Genomic DNA, 21,761 nt, shown 5'->3' on the forward strand with positions numbered 1-21,761 from the left:
GTATTGTGATGTATTATATTTTTAACCAGTAAGATATGCTTATAATGTATTAGGAGCTAAGACAGGGCTCCTGGCCCCCACCTCTGGCTACGTGGCTGTCCGTGCACATTTTACACGCTGATAAAAAAGATGCGTCTTTCGATGTTTCAACTGCCAGGAATACGGCCATAAAGCACCACCCGTAGCAAATCACTACGCTGGTTCAAGTATTGAAGACTCCACGAAGCCAAGGAATGTTTGGTCGATTTTGTAAAGTGCGTTAATTGTGACCAATGGAATCAGCAATGAAACGTTCTCGAAGAAAATCAAGTGAATATGTGCCAAATAGCAATCAATATCGACGATTTCTAAAGGACCAATTAGAGATCAGTCACCGATCTGTAGGACTACTGTTCTTAAAAATGACAAAATATGTAATTGAAGTGCTACAGCGTATATGCTAGTATGTAGTACCTATTGTAAAAGTTCGGTTTTCAACCTAGACGTACTACACATCTAACGTATGATGTTTTGTTCGGCATTCACAGAATAACACAGTTTCGTACCTATATACTTCGACAAGTTTTTTAATCAAAAACTATTTAACTCAATTCTGCAATTTTTCAACAAAAAAAATTAAACCCAAAAAGGGTGAATAAAAATAAACTATATCTGAGGGATTTAGAATTATTTCCCATATTTCAGCAGACAATTGCATATAAATGCAAGCATTTCGAGAAATAAAGGCAAGTAAACAAAAGATTACTAAAAAAATAAAATATAGCATCTTTCGATTTTATGCTTATACCTATAGCATATCAATTTCCTAGTTTTGTTTCTACTTTTCTTCGTGAGCTAATCTTAATTGTTTCGTTTTTTGCTCGTTATTGGTGGAATGATTCTGATGTTTCACTGTTACCTGTGCTGTGAGCGGATCTACCGTGCAATATCCTTCAGTAGTGATGCCGGGAAGACTTTCTTGAGCTTGATGTCGACCCGGACGGTGTATTGATACGGAACGGCCCGCTATCCTCACAACTGTCACCTCTGCCGGCAGCACCGCCGACAGCGATAGCATGTTTGGTCATGCTGTCGGTCTGAAACAACAGCAACAATAAGCGATCCATCAAAATCAACAGCAGCCTAGTGTTCAATTTTTTATTCTGCAGCATTTGGAAAAAATTTAGCAGTCCAGTGTTGCACGTGACGGATCCAACGACGTGTTTAAGATCATCGGACAACAGTGCAAAAAGGGCAATTTTGGCCGCAAGTTTGGTGCGCAGTTTAGTACTGTCCTCCCGGAGCGGCGGGTTCGGATTGAAGCGATCACCTTCGGGCCAAACGTTGTTGCTGAAATGGAATTATTCAATTCGTATTTAAAAAATATTTGGTCATACTAGATTAGAAATTACTTACAGAATAGCCAACAGCACAGCTTCGACCTTATCCGCCGCCAGCATCGTATTGGCGAGTTGTACAATTTTCTTATTCGTCGCATGACTAACCCAGGGTGCTCCCAGCAACCGATTGATCAAACCTCTTCGCAACCACTGAGATTTGTTCTGCAAATCAAACACCTCGTCCAGCAAGTTCAGAGCCGATGTTAGGGCTGGATATTCGGACTGTTTCGATTCCAGCGTCGGTATGTCCTGAATGTCATAAAAGGTACGTTCTTTCAGTGGTCCTTTGCCTAGAAACATTCTGGAAATTCCACCAACTAATGTGTCGGGCATGTTCCTAATTTTACTCATCCCAGATTTAAAACTTTCGATCTACAATAAAAATATAAGCTCACAACTTTTTAGCATGCTGTCTCAATGCAACTACTTACCGTTTTCACGACGGCTCCACCGTGCATCTTCCGATCATCGGTATCTGGTTCCAGGAAATTTCTTACAATCGAACGCATTTCATCGTTATTTTCCGCTTTGGCACAAATCTCGAGCATGAACAAATTCAATACTCTCATTCGATGCTCCAGCACCGCACGCTGCGTGTTCTGGAAAGTTTTCTTCGCCGGAAACGGCACTTCCGACAGGAATGGAAACCGTTTCACTAGAAACTTCTTCAATTCCAAAAACTTTGAATACCTTCGATAGATGTGCCAACTGCTCTTCTGTTGGTTATCATCGATAACACATACTTGAATCGCATAGACGGCATAGTGCCCGTCACAGTGAATCGCAGTGTTGATAATGTTGGCAGAAAGTTTCTGCTTGAAATCTTGCGTGCCTTCAGACTTTTGGTCGATATGTATCTCAACTGGAGGTTGTGCAGACGGGCAATCCAGCATCGAAGAACTTGAGGAGTTTGAAGCAGCTGGAACAGCCAACTCATTGCCCGAATCGTTGCTGGAACAGTCCGATCCTTTTAGTTGCTCTATATTAATATCATTAATGGTGCTGTACATTCCCGTGCAATCACTGTGCGACCGCGCATGCTTCACGTTGATTACCGCCGGAAGCAAATTCGCATCCGGCGCCAAGGGGGTTTTTCGTGCATTTTGAGGCAGATTCGCCTTTACGTCATGTTCTTCTTTGATATCACTTTGGTAATAGGTTATTGGTCCAGTTCCGGTAGCTTCGTCATCGTCTGTTTCATCGAAACGCAGATCGCCCGAATTGGTGTCGCTCAGGTTGTCCATCAAACTCATCGACACTCCCAGGTGATCCAGTGAAGGTAGCTCCTGATCAGGAGCATTGCTGAAATCCAATTCCCTCAGCAGCTGTTTGTAGGCCGAACTTTGATAGAAATTACTCAGGAAGACCTCCTCATTTTTCTGCTTTTCATACACGTATTTACAGATTGAATCAAACCAGGTGTTCTCCGGTTGCATGAAGGTGTCGTGAATCCGTATGCTCAGCGCTTCGATTAGGCCCGGATCGATGTTCAGATAGTTTGGCGACTTGGGGACAAGGTACTGTGGGAGAAATCATAGAATTATAATCAGGCAAATTTTCATCAGTATACAGGTGATTTAACTCAATATTGTTTATGTTGTGCATCGTCTTCTTGTTTCATTTATTTTTCAAGCTGATCATTCTCGTGTCACTTTTACTACCAACAACGGCGCAACCGCATATTAATCCAGTGTTTTATTTTAAAATTCAAATCCAGGGGTGCGTTAAGAGAATTAATTGAACTTAAGTCTAATAAATCTATCAATAATAGTATCTCAAATATCATAAAATCTGCTAAATAGCTTCGTTGACCAATCGCAAACAGATGTTATTTAGGGTAAAGAACTAGTTTTAAGCAGTCTAAGCGGGTCATGATTGTTTTACCTTATTACAAGTGATGGGTTGACTAAGTGGGGGATATCAGCATACCAATCTTCTTGCTATCTTTAGTTCTTCAAGCTGTTACCATTGGAAGACACTATTGTTGAGCTAAACTTTTGATTTTTCGCTTTAAAAGTTGGAGCGGCGGAACTAATTTTGAACACACCGAACCCATTTTCACCCGCAAGGTGCTATTTTAAGCAATCCTGAAATCTGAATTTTTTTACGTCCCGTTAAAAAATCCCTCGAACTTTTCCCCCTATTCAGTAAGTTCGCGTTCCTATCCGCGACTTACTAATCGGCATCTGATGCGTAATCGGCATAGCGTATCGGCATAGATGCGTAAAATGCCATCTGTCTAAATTGTTTATCGGCAGGGGTTTGAAACGAACGTCAAATGCATATGATTGCAGTGTAACCGTTTTTTCTGACGTTTCGGTCCGAGTGACGGCTAACGCTTTATTCAATGGAAATTCTAATTGCCGGCGAACTAGTTGAAGGATGCTCTCTTCACTCCTACATGAGAAAGAGATAGCATGATTACATACCCTCGTTTATCGGGGCATACACTCACCGCACCGTTCGGCAAACGGTATTCGTCGTCTCTTTTATTCTCTGGTGTTCTTATGGGAAACTGCGAGTTTGACGTCTCACTCGCTGTTCATAAGGATGGTGGGAGAACAAAAGAGGTAAACATATAGCAGTACAAACGATCCGACTGAACAGTGTTGTCAAAGCAAATAACATTGAAACACATCGTTGCTTTATTAAATCACTGAGAAAATCTTCGAAAATTATTGAAAAAGCTGTCTTTTGTGTTGTTTTTAATAAAGAAAAATTAATTATGAACATACATTTCTCTTGAAAGTATTGAACCACGTTTTCACCATAGGAAGTTTCAGTTAATTTCAAACTTAAAATTCTTATTTCCAGAACCGAAACAGTGTCTTGGAAACACGATAGTTCATCAGTTGTGCTGCAGCTGCTGCTAGTGGTGAACAAGTTCCGTCAATTCAGAATTTGTTTTCAGTTTTGTTAGAAAATAATAAAACTTTTGGCTAGTGACAAAGCCTTAGATAATAGAAAAAAGGGGCCATCCAGATACCACGTGGACAGAAAAATACCAATTTTCAATCCCCCCGTCCCCCTCCGTGGACAAGCGTGGACATTTGCTCAACCCCCACCCCCCATCCCCTGTTTGTCCACGTGGACATTTTTACATTTTGAAAATTTCGGTTTTCAACTTCATTTATGCAATATTTATTGAAAAAGCTTACGTGAAAGGAAACTCCAGTCTAAAGTCACCGACACAATGCATACGAATTTTTAGTCGTTGCGGAAATTTGAGTTTTTCCATGTTTTTTCCGTCAATTTTCCTCAGCGCCTTAAAATCCGTATGTAAGGTGTTTGGATCTTAATTCATGTTCTACTGCAAATTATTATTATCGACTGCAAGAAAGTCCGTTTCAGCTTAACTTTCGCTTGACGATTCTTCTTTGTCCAGAGCATCCCCTACTAGCACGGTTGTTACAAAGTTGTTGTGGTAGCCGAAATATGATTAATTTCAGTCTTAATTCGGTTGCTTCAACTAAATGGACCTAAAGTGTGCTACTGGGGCCTTTGTCTAACCAGAGCACTTCAGCTTGGCAGTCTGCTTCAACACAACACAAGATCTTTCCGACACGATGTGATTCGTAAAATTTTCTGAAGGCGAATCATTTTGAAAAATACGTTGCCTATGGATACCTTTTTTGTGGTGAGCTGCATTTGATGTTGAGGCAAAATGCCATCCACATTTGGTGCAAGCGATGCAATATTCGTGGATTCATCCAGGCTAGGCAGTCAACATATAAGTGTACTAACGCAGGCTTAATCTTTTCAACAAGATTTATGCCAGATATGTGCTCTCGTAATGCTCGGTTCATGTATTTAGGTCAACATATGCCTCAGAAGATAAAATTTTATTTAAGGTGTAATTAGTCGTCATCGATTCTGCCAATTTCAAAAGAAGTTTTTTTGTTTGAAACAAAAATTCTGTCCAAGAAAATTAATTCGCTGTGTTCAGATTGGCAAGAAGAACGCAGTATATATGTTTTTATAAACAGAATCCCGCTTTTGGGCCCAAAAAGTGCTTCCGAAATTGGGCTCTCCGACGAAAAGCTAATGACTGCTAATTTCCCGTTAAGCTCAAAAACAATCACTGATCAATGGTCAATGTTTTTAATTTCTATTTTTTGTAGGAAAAAAAACTTGTCCACGTGGACATTTTCCATACCCCCTCCCCCCTCTTCCGTGGACAAGCGTGGACATTTTTATACCCCCCCACCCCCCTCTAAGCTGTCCACGTGGTATATGGATGGCCCCAAAAGAGACTGAATAATATGGTATGTGACAATTGAGTGCTTGACTTTCAGAGTGGTTGTAATCAGTGCTGAAAATTTGATGTATTCGTTAGTAGCGAGGTGGCGATTGCTGAAGAGCAGCTGAAAAATGTACGTTTTTGGACAATTTTTAATTCATCATATTTCTTGTCGGAAACCCAGTAAATTGTGTTTGTGTGAATCAAATGTATGGTTAAGTGATTTGTGAAGATGATCCTATCAAAAGATTTTGAAAATATGAATAAAAAAGTGCATTTTCGGATCATTTATGTTCAACTGATTAAAATAGGTAACACTGCTTAACTCGTTCCTTACCCTACATTGTTCTTACCGCAGCTTTCGACAAATTGAACCGTCGAATTGCCATAACCAAGTTGGACGCTGTTCGTCTGTCAACGTGTTAGCGCGATTCAAAAAATATTAATTATATGCCTGACCGCATTTCAGGGTGGAGACTAAAAACACGAGGTTGGTCTATTTCATAAGAAAGGAGCCTTTCCCCGAAAACCCGCGCTGAGAATCGCGGCTAACACGCTGACAGACGAAATGCGTCACGCGCAGTATCTTGTAAGTCGCAAGGACCTGCCTAGTGTCGTCGTCCTGACAGTAAAAACAAGTTAGATTAAAAGCTTCTCGGTCGGTGGTTTCTACAGTAGATGGAGGAAGAGGCACAATTTGTATCTAGAAATAACCCAACCAGATACGTTGCTACTTTGATAAGTAGTAGCGAGTCACATGCCCTCGCGGGTGTTGTGGGTTCGAATCCGATTATAATCTCAGATTATAGCTTGGGTCGACCCATGCACCTTCCAACATTGGACAAAAGGTAGAAGTCACAACGACTACTTGTTTAGTGTAGCTACCAACCCGCCCCCCTCACCTTTACCCACCATTCCAAAAAAAATTTCATTCTTTTCCCTACCGTCCCTACATAAATTGTAGAACCACCGTTCCAAAAAATATTAAACCCCATTGTAATTCTTAGCCTCCTATCCAGCAACTCCTATCTCTACCTCCTCGTGGTACCAGCCGGGATACGAGCAACCTTAGCGGAGATCGGATAACCAACCCCGGTGGAAACTAAGATTGTATGCTGACAGGGAAGGGGGAATCATCGTCCTCGTGTCAGTGTGGGACGCTAAACAGTACTATCACGATGGTCCTCCGGCGATACGAGGAGTTGGTGCAGGCCCTACGAGCCATCCGTAAAACATACTAGTACAGTCAGCAAATAATGTCAATAGGGACCGGAACAATCTTAATAGATCAAGGCAACAAAAAAGGACTAACGATTGGAAGTTTGGAACATGGAACTGCAAGTCTCTCAATTTTCTGGGAAGTACCCGCATTTCTTCCGACTTATTGAGGGCCCGCAAGTTCGACATTGTAGCGCTGCGGGAGGCATGCTGAAAGGGGGCTACGGTACATTCGTATAGAGATGGATACACCATCTACCAGTGCTGCGGCAATACAGACGAGCTGGGTACAACTTTTATCGTAATGGGCGGCATGCAAAAGCGCGTGATTGGGTGGTGACCCATCGACAACCGTATGTGCAAGTTGAGGATTAGAGGCCGCGTCTTCAACATTTTAGCATTATCAACGTGCATAACCCACACCTAAGAAGTGACGAGGACGATAAGGATGCTTTTTACGCGCAGCTTGAACGTGAATACGACAAGTGCCCAAGACATGACGTCAAAATCATCATCGGAGACCTCAACACTCAGGTTGGCCAGGAAGTTGGCCGGTTATTGGTAAGTTCAGCGCACACCCGCTTACGTACGAAAACGGTCATCGACTCATTGACTTCGCCGCCTCCAAAAACTTGGCCATACGAACTACCTTCTTCCGGCACAGCTTCCCATACCGGTACACCTGGAGATCACCACAGCAGACGGAATAGCAAATTGACCACGTTTTGATTGAACGTGGAACGATGTAGACAGAAACGAAGACAACAAACCCACTTTTTCCGGGATAAGAAGCGCTGCTTGGAAGAGATGGGGTGCGAGGACATGGAACAGCTGTATCGTTCAGGAAACGCGTAAATTCTACAAGAAACTCAACGTATCTCGCAGAGCCTTTATGCCGCGAGCCGAAACATGTCGAGATAAAGACGGAGGGATGTCTTGTCGGATGAACGTGAGGTGATCGATAGGTGGAAGCAGCACTACAATGAGCACCTGAATGGCGCGGAGACGGAATACCAAGACAGCAGGAAGAATGACTACATCAAAACGGCGGATGATGGTGACGTGCCGACCCCACGATAGGTAAAGTGATCGAAGTCATCAAGCAGCTCAAGAACAACAAGGCAGCTGGCAAGGACGGTCGCAGCGGAGTTTATCAAGATGGGCCCGGATAGGTTGGCTACCTGTCTGCACCGGTTGATGGTCAAGATCTGGGAAACAGAATAGCTACTGGAGGAGTGGAAGGAGGGAGTAATATGTCCAATATACAAGAAGGGCGACAAGCTGAAATGTGAGAACTATCGAGCGATCACCATTCTCAACGCCGCCTATAAAGTGCTTTCTCATATCATCTTTAGCCGTCTATCGCCGCTAGCAAGTAGATTCGTGGGAAGTTATCAAGCCGGTTTTGTAGACGGGAGATCGACAACGGACCAAATCTTTGTGATCCTCCAAAAGTGTCGCGAATACCGAGTCCTTACGAATCACCTATTCATAGATTTCAAGGCCGCCTACGCAACCATCGACCGTGAAGAGCTATGGAAAATTATGGACGAAAACTGCTTTCCCGGGAAGCTGACTAGACTGATTAAAGCCACGATGGATGGTGTTCGGTGCAGTGTGAGAATTACGGGCGCGTTATCAAGCCCGTTTGAAACATGCAGCGGACTTCCACAACGCGATGCTATTTCCCGTCTCCTATTCTACATCGCGCTAGAAGGTATTATGAAACGTGCGGGTTTTAACATGCGGGTACGATCTTCAACAAATCTAGCCAATTTATCTGTTTCGTTGACGACGTGGACATTGTCGGAAGGATGTTCCATGCGGTTACTGAGCAGTATTCCAAACTGAAACGTGATGCAGTGAAGGTTGAATTAGTGGTGAATACGTCTAAAACCAAGTATCTGTTAGCAGGAGGAGCGCGATCGAGCTAGCATAGACAATAGTGTGGTAGTCGACGGGGACGAGTTCGAGGTGGTGGATGAATTTGTATACCTCGAGTCGTTGATGACGTCGGATAACAACTGCTGCAGAGAAATACGCAGACGCATTTCTACTGAAAGTCGTGCTTACTACGGACTCCACAAGACCCTAAGGTCTGGTAAGCTTCACCCCCGTACCAAATGTACCATGTATAAAACGCTATTTTTGCCATGTTGGGTATTTTTATCACTGCGACCATTTGTTTGATCTATTGTGATATATCCCCCATTTCACTATAGCTATGTTGTCAAGATGACGCACCACTATTAGAAGCGACCGTCATTATTTGACTAATAGCATTTGTCCAGTCCGGTGATACATTTCGGATAAAGTGCACTACCGTACTGGGAATTGTTCTCCAAATATCAAAGGGTTCTAACCAGGGACGTAAAATGTACTGGTTGGTGACCAAAATCTGAAGATATGTGACATTATTTCTTGTGACCAGTCATGTGGCAGATTTCTAGTACACACGCACCGAGAAGAAATACCAGAATAACGACAACATCGCTTGCTCGTCGTGTCGCACACATTTCGTAGCGGCAGAGCCACGGTTCAACATTTTAGCACCATGCATGACCAAAGGTGTAGTGGTTTTTGGTATTCTCGTGTGCTGCTTCATTCGTATGCCTACAGCTTTTCCCCAAATAATGCGGATTCAAAGAAGAACGTTCCCAAACTTGAAAACGAACTCTACTGCATCTATTCTTACAAGATCTTGAAAGTAGTGATCAACCACAAAACCGTGCAAAAATTCATTACATAAATTTCAGGTGAAAAACACATCAATAATTACACCTTATTCTCTATCGCTTGTCCATACTATTCCAGCTAGAACTGTAAGCAAAAAGCGGCGAAAGCCTGTCACTTATATACTGTGACACTTTTTATGACTGGTCACAGTGAAATATGAATGTTTGCTTATTATCATGTACGTATTCCAGCTAGTTTCAACACATCGAGAGATAGGCTCTCTCTATACAGAAGCAATACGAAGCGACGGTATTGGCTGAGATTATGACATGGCACTGCACACTGGGAAATGTATAGAAAAAATGTAACCGTTTCGGTCCCTGGTTCTAACAGCCCTCTGTCGAAGAACCTTAATCTTTTATTAAAAATTGCCGGACATCGGCATAACAGGTGTTCCGAGTCTTCCTTTTCTATGCCACAGAAGCGACATATATCATCTTGAAGTTTTCCCATTTGCTTCAGATGATAGCGGCTCGGACAATGTCCTGTTATTAGACCAGTATAGATGCTTAGATCTTTCTTTGAAAGCTCCAGTATTTTGCGAGTCATAGAAATGTTTGGAGAGATAAACCGTTTCGACTGCCTAGCATTGAAGGTGTTATTCCAATTTGATTCCACTTTCCTACATTCCCATGCCTTCAGCTCCATTTTTAAAGCAGAAGCAGATAGGCCGCAAAAGGGCTCAGGTCCTATAAATTGATGAGAAGATCCGAATCTTGCAAGCGCATCAGCCCTTTCATTTCCATCAATTCCACAGTGACCTGGGACCCAATATAAGTTGACTTGGTTACGGCAAGATAATTTTTGGAGTGATTGAATACATTCCCAGACGTGTTTTGATGTGCATGTCGCCGACTTTAAAGCATTTAGAGCTGCTTGACTATCGGACATGATGCATGATGCATTTGAATGTCTATAGTTTCTGCGCAAGCACACAGTAGAACACTCTAGAATTGCTTGAATTTCAGTTTGGAACACAGCTGGCCATCTACCCATAGAAATTGACATGTCTATTCCTGAGCCAGTTACTCCTGCTCCCACTTGGTTGTCCATTTTTGAACCATCTGTGTAAAAAACCGTCGAGCCTTGGCGAAGATCGGGACCACCGTCTTCCCAGGAATCACGCCTAGGCTCAAATACACGAAAAATTCGGCCAAAGTTGTATTTTTTCGCCATCCAGTCTTCATTATTGATTACCAGAGGATTAATACTAATAGTCTTTAGAATACTGAGATGACCTGTAAAATCACCATCAAAGAGGTTCATAGATCTTTTGATCCTCAGAGCACTCTTTTCAGCTTCTAATTGTATGAACTGGTGCAGTGGAAGCATATAAAGTAAAGCATCCAATGCCTTCGACGGTGTACTTCTCATTGCACCTGTGATTGAGAGAGTGGCTAGCCTTTGAAGTCTTTCTAGCTTTTTCTGAGAAGCTTTCTCTTTTGTTTTTGGCCACCAGACCAACGAGGCATAGGTAATCCTGGGTTTCACAATAGCCGAATAGATCCACTGGATCATCTTCGGTTTTAGTCCCCATTGCTTACCAAAAGTTCTGTTACATATCCATAGAGCATTTGTAGCTTTGTTTACAGCTTGCTCTAGATGTGTATTCCAATTGAGTTGTCTGTCAAGAAATACTCCAAGGTATTTGACAGTGTCTGAAAGTTTCATGAGTGTTCCTTTCAAACTTATGTTACTCAATGTAACTTGTTTTCTTCTCGTAAATGGTATGATAGTAGTTTTATTGGCATTAATGTTGAGGCCCTGCCTATCAGACCATGATGAAATAAAATTCAAAGCAATTTGCATTCGGTCAGCGATGATAGAATCAAATTTCCCACGAACAATTACGACTATATCAACTGCGTAGCCAATTATTTCAAAGCCTAAGGCTGTCATCTGTTGAAGAAGATCATCAACTATTAAAGACCACAATAGAGGTGATATTACGCCTCCTTGTGGGCACCCTTTCATTGCTCTAACGCTAATGGATGTACTTCCAAGTTTTGCTGATATATCTCGTTTTGATAACATTTCGCCAATCCAGTGGATAACGGATACATCGAAACCACGCTTCATCATAGCCGCAATCATTGAACTATGGGATGAGTTATCAAATACGCCTTCTATATCTAGGAAGGCTGCTAGTGATATTTCTTTCGCTTCAAAAGACTTTTCTAGTTTCCTTACAACCGTATGTAATGCTGTTACTGAAGATTTACCTTCTAGATATGCAAATTGATATTTGCTCAGAGGGTTTTTAACTAAATATGATGATTTTATATGCTCATCAAGTATTTTTTCCATTATTTTCAGCAGAACAGACGAAAGGCTTATCGGCCTAAAGGACTTTGGTGAAGTCTTGTCCTTTTTATTGGCCTTCGGGATAAAAGTGACCCGCACTTGTCGCCATGCTGCTGGAATATGGCCTAGTATCAGGCTGGACTGATAAAGGTTTGTCAGAGTAGGTGTTAAAAACGCCTTGCCCTTCTGTAGTAGTACAGGAAAGATTCCATCCCTACCCGGTAATTTGAAGGGTTCAAAGGAGTCAATCGCCCATTCCACTTTGCTTCTCGTAAAAATTTTTTTGGCCAAAGTGCATGCATCATTCCTGTTTCTGTCTAGCCCAGTTATTTCATTCACTATTTCATGAATGTCTGTCCTGGTTTCAAGAGTTACAGTTCTCAATGCCGGTGTACTTTGGTCTTCGTATGAGTTAATGACTGAGCATGGAAAATGTGCTTTCATCATTAGCTCTAATGTTTCTTTAGTAGATTTAGTAAAAGAGCCATCCTCTTTTTTCAAGGTACCTAACCCATTTGAATGATCTTTAGCGAGGATTTTCTGCAATCTTGCTGTTGCTGGAGTATTTTCAATGTTTTCACATGTATGCCTCCAGTGTATCCTCTTTGATCTCCTTATTTCTTTATTATAGGCAGAGGGTTTGCTTATATGCTTCCCACTGTTGTGTCCGTTTGGCCTGGTTGAACAGTTTCCGGGTTTTCTTCCGAAATTTATCTAAGGTTTTGTTCCACCAAGGTACATCTCTATTAGTAGAGCGTTCCTTTGTAGAACAGCTTTTATGATACGCTTGTAGGATCAGGCTTGAAAGTTGCGTTGAGTTGTTTTCTAGCTCTTCATACGTTTTTGAGCAACCTTTCAAGCTATTGACTCCTACTTTGAGATTCAAATCATATTGCTCCCAGTTTGTTTTCCTAGGATCTCTCATAATTTCATTCAGTTGTTGATTAGCTTCGTAATCAAATATAATTTGCTTGTGATCGGACAGGGATTCTTCGTCCGAAACATGCCAGTTCTTTATTCTATCAGTCACCGTTGGACTGCATACTGTCAGATCAAGAACCTCTTGTCTTATTCTATTTACGAAAGTTGGTTTGTCCCCTATAAAACGCTAATAAGATCGGTAGTCCCCTATGGGCACGAAACATGGACAATGCTCGGTGGAATGAAAGCACTGGCCGTTTTTGAACGTCGTGTGCTTAGGACTATCTTTGGCGGAGTATGTGAGAACGGTGTATGGAGGAGAAGGATGAACCACGAACTGGCGCAGCTTTTCGACGAACCCAGTATCCAGAAAGTTGTTAAAGCTGGAAGGTTACAATGGACGGGACATGTTGTGAGAATGCCGGACAACAACCCCGCAAAAATGGTTTTCGCCTCGAATCCGGTTGGTACCAGACGCACAGGTGCGTAGCGTGCTCGATGGCTAGACCAAGTGGAGGAGGATCTGGAACGTGTGGGACCGTCGAGAAATTGGAGACGCACAGCCATGGACCGAGTTAGTTGGCGAAACGTCATTTTGTAGGTCAAATCCTGAGGGACAGCGAGCCAGGATAAGTAAGTTCCACGAAAATGTGCCGCGATTTCGAAAATATAATTTAATTCAGTCTCTTTTCCTTCGCTATTCACTGGGAGAGTTTCCATACGATGAAACATATGGTGAAAAGAGACTATTTTGTACGATACAGTAACACGAACATGGTTTTCCAGCCAAACTGATTAGGCTGATATGTGCTACCCTAGATTGTTCAAAAGCAAGCGTCAGAATAGCGAACTCGTTGTGACGTTAAATGGTTTGAAGTAAAGGTGACGGGCTATCGAATTGGCTATTCAACATTACATTGAAAGGTGCTATTCGAAGGGCAGGCGTGCAGAGAAGCGGTCACGAATCACCATCATCACGAAATCTCACATGCTCCTATAGTTTGCGGATGACATTGACATCATCGGTGTTAGGCGTAGAGCTGTGCAAGAAGCGTACCAGATGACACGTTTCACAATTCAGCTTCTGGTTAGACACCGTCATGAACATCTAACCTGGAGTGCAGATGCTCATAAGAATAAGGAAACGAAGTTCCATCTTACGGCAGAATCATCGTCGAGAACCGTCCCTGACATGGGATCAGACACTCGAGAATAGCAGGCTTTTTCTGGTCGTAACACTCATCATTCGCATGAGTTTCCTCTTTCCCGTTGGTTACCCCGATATAAGACCTCGATATAAGAGAACCTCGTTATAAAACAACCTCGATATAAGACAATTTTTACCTCGATATAAGACGAAATCCCTTTGACATAGTTGGTAACGACACCAGAGCAAATTTTCCATTCCAAAATCGGCGCCATAAAGATGTTCATTATTTCAAAATAATCCAAAAAATTGTAATCAACTAATAGCTGAAACAATATTAAATGGTTCAAAAAACGTAAACACATAACACAGAGCAAAATTGGCTACTGCTAATGCCAAATTTTTGTGAAAAAATCATGTTTCGATATAAGACAATTTCGATATAAGACAACTTTTTGAAATTATAAATTGTCTTATATCGAGGTATCCCTGTATCCTACTTTCCTGTTTTTGAGAAATCTAGTGTCCGGATATAAAGAATGTCCGACCACAGACCGCATCCCCCAATATAACGCGGAATATTTTTAAACATACCTCTTGAAATAAATTGTTGGCTTTTTCCCGAATAATACGCATAATTTCTTCCCGGCTCAGTTTAGTCTTGTTAACTTGAATTTCCGAAAAGCTTTGGCTCGTTGTTATTTTCCACTCTGCAATACACAAAACGAAGGTATTAGATAATATTATCATATTTCCGAAAAAAAATAACAATTACCTTGAGCGGTTAAATAAAATATCACATATTTCTGCAAATTCAGTACGCTTAGATAATCCAGATAGTACGAAACAGCTAGCTCCTTACGTAGAATATCATCCAAACTGAGCAACGGTAGGTTCGAAACCGATTTCTCCTTCTCGCTTTTACCTCGGTCGTTCTTATTATTCTGAAGGTTACTAATTCTTAGGTCGATCAACTTCTGTGTGTACTTCAAACTGGCCAACTCGGCCGTATAGCTTGTGTCCTTATGCTTGGCGTCCATTTCTTTAATGATCAGCTGCCTGCACGCACGCAGTTCGGACAGATCGTTCGACTGGCGAATCATTTTCAGTAAGAATTCCCCGCTGGGCAGCTCTTTGGTGAAGTGCTTCGCAATCTGCAGATTGATGAAATCCGGATCAGCCAGCGTGGAAAACATTGGCTTGAGGATACTGTTCGCCAGAATGTTGCACAGAAGCGTACGCAATGTTAAACAGTTAAAATCTTCCTCTGGCAGAGTAAAATATAATACTGTTTCGGCGATTCGTTTGAAATATTCTGGAAAGTGTCGATAATCTTTTAGGTTAAATAGAAACGTTCAAAAGTTGATTAGAAATACTTACCAAGCAACGCATTTTCATCTAAACACTCCAGTTTGTATTCGTCACTGAATCCAAAGAACGAATTTAAGAGCATCATCTCCGGATCGACCAGTGACTGCTCATCCGCTTGCACACCATAAAACTTTGAATTAGCTACATTTTTTTGCAGAGCAGCATTTCCCAAATGCCATGTTAAATCTGTATCACTTTTGTTCCGTCGGTGACCGTTGCCTCGAAGACTCTTTTTTTGCGGCGACAACTTTTCGTGAATTTTCATCCGCTTCTGATTGTTCGCGTTGAGCGGTTTCGAATTATTACTAACATCCTGTGTGGCCAACCGATAGAAGCGCGTATGTCGGGCCAGATCATCTATCACCTTAGTGGTCATGAGGGGAAGCAGTTCCGCTACCTTGATACGTTGGCATACTTTGAGGACAAGCGTTTCCACGCTGGTGCGAATGTTGGTATCGCTGAACTCATGACTATCAGACACAACAGTGTACCACGAGTTGATGAAATCTCTTATCACGTAATCGACGATCGTATGAATCAGTTTGTCCACAGCTTTGTTTCCGCTGAGTATTTTCTTCTTTCGAGGTGAACCTGGTGGCGAATCTCGGTGCAACAGTACCTCCGGATGAGTTATATATGATTTGAACGAAGCCAGTGGTGACGGTGAAGATGAGCTGGCGGTTACTTCCTCACCAACTGAAATGGTTCCGGCTGTGAAAGATGAAATCAACATTAGTTACTAAGTTTTAACGAACATGTATCTTGTCAGTGAGGTTTAAACTTTCGTACCTACTTTCACAATTAGATTTTTAAAGTGTAACCTACAAACTTAATAGAACACGAAAAGAGTAAATTCGTAAAGTGTCACAGATTGCAAAGACAAGACAACGCCCAAGTGGAAGCGATATGCAAATCCCATTTCCAAAAAGGACATGATTTTGAACAAAACGATGGACTTAGTATGTGCGAATGTACGTTGAACGAAACGAGACTTGAGTTGCAATAATGAGATGGACAGGTTTGAATATTATATAATAATTAGGTATTATTAAAATTTCCCACTTAAAGATAAATATCTTTTACATCAAGCTCAACTCACCGTCACGTTTTCGATGTTGCTGTTTGTCCGCTATCTGCGATCCTTCGTGCGAGCCAAACTGTTGATGTGCTGCAAGTGGTTTTCCTTTATCAGTATGAATTTTTATACTCTCGAATGGTCTCCACCGGTTAGCTCGTTCCTCTCCGGTAGGCGAAGGTTGCTGCTTGCCCGATCCGCTTGTCACCCCACTCGGTGGTTTCCGGGTGTTATCTAGAATGGTATTATCCTTTTGGTGGAAATGCAGATGGCCCTTATGCATGAGATGATCGGTGATCAAGCCACCACTACTACCACTATTAGCCCCGCTACTAGTGCTGGCTCCAGAACCATTACTTGCACCGGCTCCCTCTGCGGGTCGCTTTTTAAAGAGTAACTCAATGCCGGCATCGAGCAAATTTCGCCGCCGACCTTGCTCCGAAGACGTGCCAGAGAAATGATGTTTCGATTTTTTTGTCGATTCGGTTTGCACTTTTATATTAGGTGCGATTAAAATCATATTATTGGGTTTCTGAGCACATACTGTAAACGGTCGTAAAGAAACGTTTGTTCATCAAAGTTTAGAGCAGATTTTGATCCATTTTTACGAACATTTTAAAGGCTTTAACAAACTTGACTGCTTAATAAGTACTTTAATAACATTTCATGCTAGCAAAAGAATATCAATTGAAAGCTTAATATAAACAAGAATTGATGAAATACTTTTTATAATTTTAAATAAATATTTATATCTATGAATAATTTAGCTCTCGAGATCAAAGATAAAATAAACCGCTTAAAATATATTCTGGATCTCAATCATGAGTTGATTGAAAGGAACTAAAAAAAATTCCATACATACCCAAACGATAGTCGATGTTAAAACAAGGGAAACGAAGAACAATAGAAACTTAAGAGCACATAAAACTTAGTAAGACAACTAACATCTGGTTATCGAGTTCCTGGTGATAAAACGCAACTAAAATTATTTCACAAGGACATGATTCACAATGGTTTGCGAAACAAAAACGGTGGCACATAAGCATGCATACAAAAGCAACGACAAAACAACAACCAATTATCTGCATTTTCACAGAGCTTCCTGCTTATAATACTACCCAAAACTTACCGATACTGAGCCCGAGTGTTTTTGGCTCATCCAGAGGATTCTCCAGCAGCCCACTGTCGAGGAATTTATCCAGGTCACCATGTTGAAGGTAGAGTATTGCTAAAAACCTATGGAAAAACCAAATCGATAAAGAAAAGCTATGCATCACTTTCTGTATTGTTCCAATTTACCCAACAGCAAAGCTGACCAAGCCGAAAATTGCTGCGATGAACCAAAACAAGCCAAGTATGTTGATGGAAACACCCACACTGAGCACGATCCAGCTGGCGTACTTGAACTCCATTACCCGGAGCTTGATTCGACAACACACTCAGTTGATACCCATCCAAATGCAGTGGTAAACCATCATGGAACTCTACCGATAAGTTAGCTTAATTTAATCATATTTTTCACAACAAAGAAAATTAGAAACTTTTAAAACAACACAGAGTCTCCCTTTTTTCAACCCAATCGAATTGTTTTCACGAAAAATTGCGTAGCTGTCATTTTGACAGAAGCAGCCCCACTAGAAAACCGATGAGCTCTGGAGCAACATGTCAAAAGGACGAAGAAACAAAACGTGTACAAAGCAAAGTGTTCCGTGTATTTACACTGAACACAATTGAAGATAGAATTAACAAAAGAGCGAATGTCGCAAGCGTAAACAAACTGAGTGAGGGTTGATTTTCCTATGCTGGTCCAGCATAGCATTTGCGACATTCGTCCTTTTGTTAATTCTATCTAGAATTTTTGAAAATTGCTGCGGCGGTACATTCAAAAGAGCAAATTTCCCATCACCGTTTCGAACGCGATGAATTATAATCGTCGCGGGCTAAACCATCGCCAGAATGGTCACGAGGGCAAATATCGTTTATTTTGTCGAGAAAATCAATAACTTTACGTGCTAGACAAACAAAATATATCCAGCTTTTTGCGACCCATAATGGCGGACGTGTTCGTAATATTTGAACAGCATTTTTGTCATTTCCTTAATACATCGCTCTTTTCTTTCCGCGCGTTCACGGTAAAATTGAAGGAACGTACGGAAAGAAAACGTGCGATGCATTAGAGAAATGTCAAAAATGCTGTTCAAATATTACATACACGTCCGCCATTATGGCTCGTAAAAAGCTGAATACTTATAACTTACATATTGCAGATTGCAATAAAGATTGTACAATCAATAAGTGCGCAATTGCTCATAAAAGTGCTATTCTGGCTTAAATCGTTTCGTTCTCTTCAGCGCACTTATTGCTTGGAATGTAACGAAAAAGTACACCGAAGATACCGAAACGATTTAATGCAGGATCGCACTTTTATGAGCGATTTCTCACTTTGGATGGTAGAATTTTCCTTGCAATCAACAATACAACCAAGCAGATTCTTTTTGCGACGATTTCAAGCTTTCAAAAAAGTAGGCAGCGTGTTTTTTTACTAAAGAACTGTCCGTGCGTGCTGGTGAGAAAAGCGCTTATGAAAATACGTGACAACCGGCGTAACAGGATCTGGGATAGTACCTTGTAGGCGGCGTTTACCAGCGTAATACCGCGATAGTTGCAGCAGTCTAGCCAATCACCCTTTTTGTAGATGGGACAAACCACTCCTTCCATTCATTCCTCGGTAGCCTTCCTTCGGTAGCTTTTCTTCCTCCCAAATCCTCGAAATAACCCAGTGTAGAGCCTTTGCTAGCGTTTCCCCGCCATGTTTATAAAACTCTGCCGCTAGGTGGTCCCAGGGGCTTTATTGGTCTTCAGCAGCCTGATTTCTCGTTTGACTTCTTGGAGATCAGGTGCTAGGACATTACTATCTTCCGTGGACGCTCCTAGGTTAATTTCCGTTCCAGCTCCTTCTGCGACTTCGCCATTGAGGTGTTCATCGAAGAACTGCTTCCATCTGTCGAAACCCCGCGCTCGTTTGTGATTAGATTCCTTCCCTCGTCCCTACACATGTCAGGTTTCGGTGTGTAGCCCTTCCGAGTTTGGTTCACCTTCTCATGAAACTTACGCGTGTCATTAGCTCGGAATAACCCAATAAACATTTCTGTTGAATAACAGCTAATCAAGCACTTGTTACCCAGTAATTACCTATACAACGGTTGAATAAGCTACTATTCAAGACAAATGTTTGTTGGGAGTTGTTCTAACTCTTCATGATCTCTGCCCTCCTTTTGGCGCTTTTTCCTCCTCAGGATCGTGGTCAACTGGTTCCTAGCTCGTCGGTATTTGGCCAGGTTCTCTCTAGTGGTAATACTTCAATAATTTTTCCAAGGAGTTTTTCCCCTCCACCGCTTGTTGGCATTCCCCATCAAAACAATCATTTTGTGTACTCCGAGGCTTAATATCTAGTGCCGCGGTAGCGGTCTCTCCGATGGCCGAGCGTATTCTGCCCCAAGCGTCTTCGAGGTTTGAAGCACCTAACCCCTCGGAAGAAGGCAGTTCCTCATTCAGTATTCGCGCATAGTTCTCGGCAGCTTGCGGGTAATCTAGCTGCCTGATGTTCGGCCGAGGAAGACGGCTTTGACGTGTCCGGTACACGGTGGACAGCTTTGAGCGCACATGTACTGCTACTAGGTAATGGTCAGAATCAATATCCGCACCCCGTGGAAGCGTCTCGCCTTCCAATCTATCACGCGATCCTGCATTCCGCCCAACACTACAAAGCCCGTTCCCAGTTCGTTGGTAGTGCCACTGCTCTGGTAAAACTGGGCGTTTCCGCCACGGATCTTCCATACCTTCTCTCCTTTGCGACAGATTTCCAGCAGAACTACGATGCCGAGTTTGCGGGATTCAAGCTGTTCAATCAGCACCCGCTCGCAACATGCGAGATTTAGCGGTCTGCAGTTCCAAGTACCGAGTCTCCATTCGTCGTCCTTGTTCCGTCGCCTAGGTAGATGCCGAATATTCCACTCCGAATTTGCTTGAATTTTGTTGAACTTATATCTCACCAGCACTCAAAATAGACTGTTTCAGTCGGAATTGCTGAGCAAATTGAAATTCATTATCTTCTACAATCCGGAAGCTTAGAATTCACGCACGTTTGATACGTTTTCAAACGTTTATTTTCGTCAAATCAAAATAACAAACTCTAAGGGTGCGCGCTCTGCTTTTATATGAAAGTGAACCCAACAAACATTTTTTTTTTTTGAATAGTAGCTTATTCAACCATTGTATAGCCAATTACCGGGCAACAATCGCGTAATAAGCTGTTATTCAACAAAAATGTTTATTAGGAATAGATTTACCAAATATTCAGATAGAAAATGAGCTCGCTAATCAGAACAAGATTTTCTTCATAACAATAAATAGGGTAGAAGATCTATATTTCGCCAGTGTGATGAATCCAAAGCCTTTTTGCATATTTTTGGTAGACTTAAAACAAATTATGTGACGAATTGGTAAAATTGGGGACATCACTGTGCATTCTATCGTGAGTATAATTCATTAGATAATAAGATAGATAAGATAAGAAAAGATAAGGTAAGATTTACTTATTTGAGAATTTCACTGACTTCAGCCGAATTAGTTTTCAACTATTGTTTCCATTCAACTTTCATTTTGCTTTATATTCGCTATGACAATAAATAAATCCTAAGGATCTTTGGAAGCGTGTATTGCCCATTGTGCTTTCTATGAAAATATTTCAATAATTATTCTCATCCTTACATCACTGTTTTTCGCAAAAACCAATCCTGTGTTATGGACATTGCACATGTTTAGCTCATCGCTTCTTTTAGACTACATTTATTTTAGGCGTACATACAGATTAACTCAAAAACTAGTAATTGCCTGCTGCAGCTCAAAAGTGTTTCAATCAACCACTTATTGTAATGGGTAGTTCGTTACTAAATCAACGAATGTTTCTTTCGATGAGATTGCATATCGTACCAATAAACTTTTCAATACTTAAACTGTGGCAAGTGGAAGTATTTTTACTCTATCAATCAGGAAAATACTGCACCTTATCATATTAATACAGAATACAAATTGATGTATAACCTTACTATTTCATTGGCTGCAAAAAGAGACCCGATAAATTAATGTTAGTCCTCAACACTACGTCTAGGATAAAGTTTTCTGCATGCAATCCTTTAACCAGACAGTTATTTCCTTTGCAAAAACAGCAAATCATTGCTCCCCGTCCGTGGAAATCGATCCTCTTTTATTGTACAATGACTCTTCGATACGGTTATGAATTAGCCTGATTTTCACACCTTTCAATCGGTAATCGCATTAAAATATTTCACTACGGCCTAAGTGGGTGTC

General features: G+C 41.5%; 1 protein-coding gene across 3 annotated transcripts; it reads right to left on the reverse strand.

The window, feature by feature from the left end:
• Window positions 1-598: 598 nt before the first annotated feature.
• LOC128741417 (sorting nexin-13-like) lies at window positions 599-17,955 on the reverse strand. Of its 3 annotated transcripts, none has more exons than XM_053837220.1 (9): window positions 17,691-17,955; window positions 17,521-17,627; window positions 16,416-16,625; window positions 15,326-16,027; window positions 14,721-15,260; window positions 14,540-14,655; window positions 1,811-2,899; window positions 1,396-1,751; window positions 599-1,329 (listed from the first exon to the last, which is right to left on the reverse strand). In XM_053837220.1, the coding sequence occupies exons 1-9, from the start codon at window positions 17,801-17,803 to the stop codon at window positions 933-935; spliced, it is 3,630 nt and encodes a 1,209-aa protein (XP_053693195.1). In that variant the 5' UTR covers window positions 17,804-17,955; the 3' UTR covers window positions 599-932. The 3 variants fall into 3 exon arrangements, with proteins under 3 accessions (XP_053693195.1, XP_053693194.1, XP_053693196.1); XM_053837219.1 differs by having other exon boundaries at window positions 16,416-16,934; XM_053837221.1 differs by lacking the exon at window positions 16,416-16,625.
• Between the last annotated feature and the right edge of the window lie 3,806 nt (window positions 17,956-21,761).

Source organism: Sabethes cyaneus, chromosome 3 (assembly GCF_943734655.1).
Source record: "Sabethes cyaneus chromosome 3, idSabCyanKW18_F2, whole genome shotgun sequence".
Classification (NCBI taxonomy): domain Eukaryota; kingdom Metazoa; phylum Arthropoda; class Insecta; order Diptera; family Culicidae; genus Sabethes; species Sabethes cyaneus.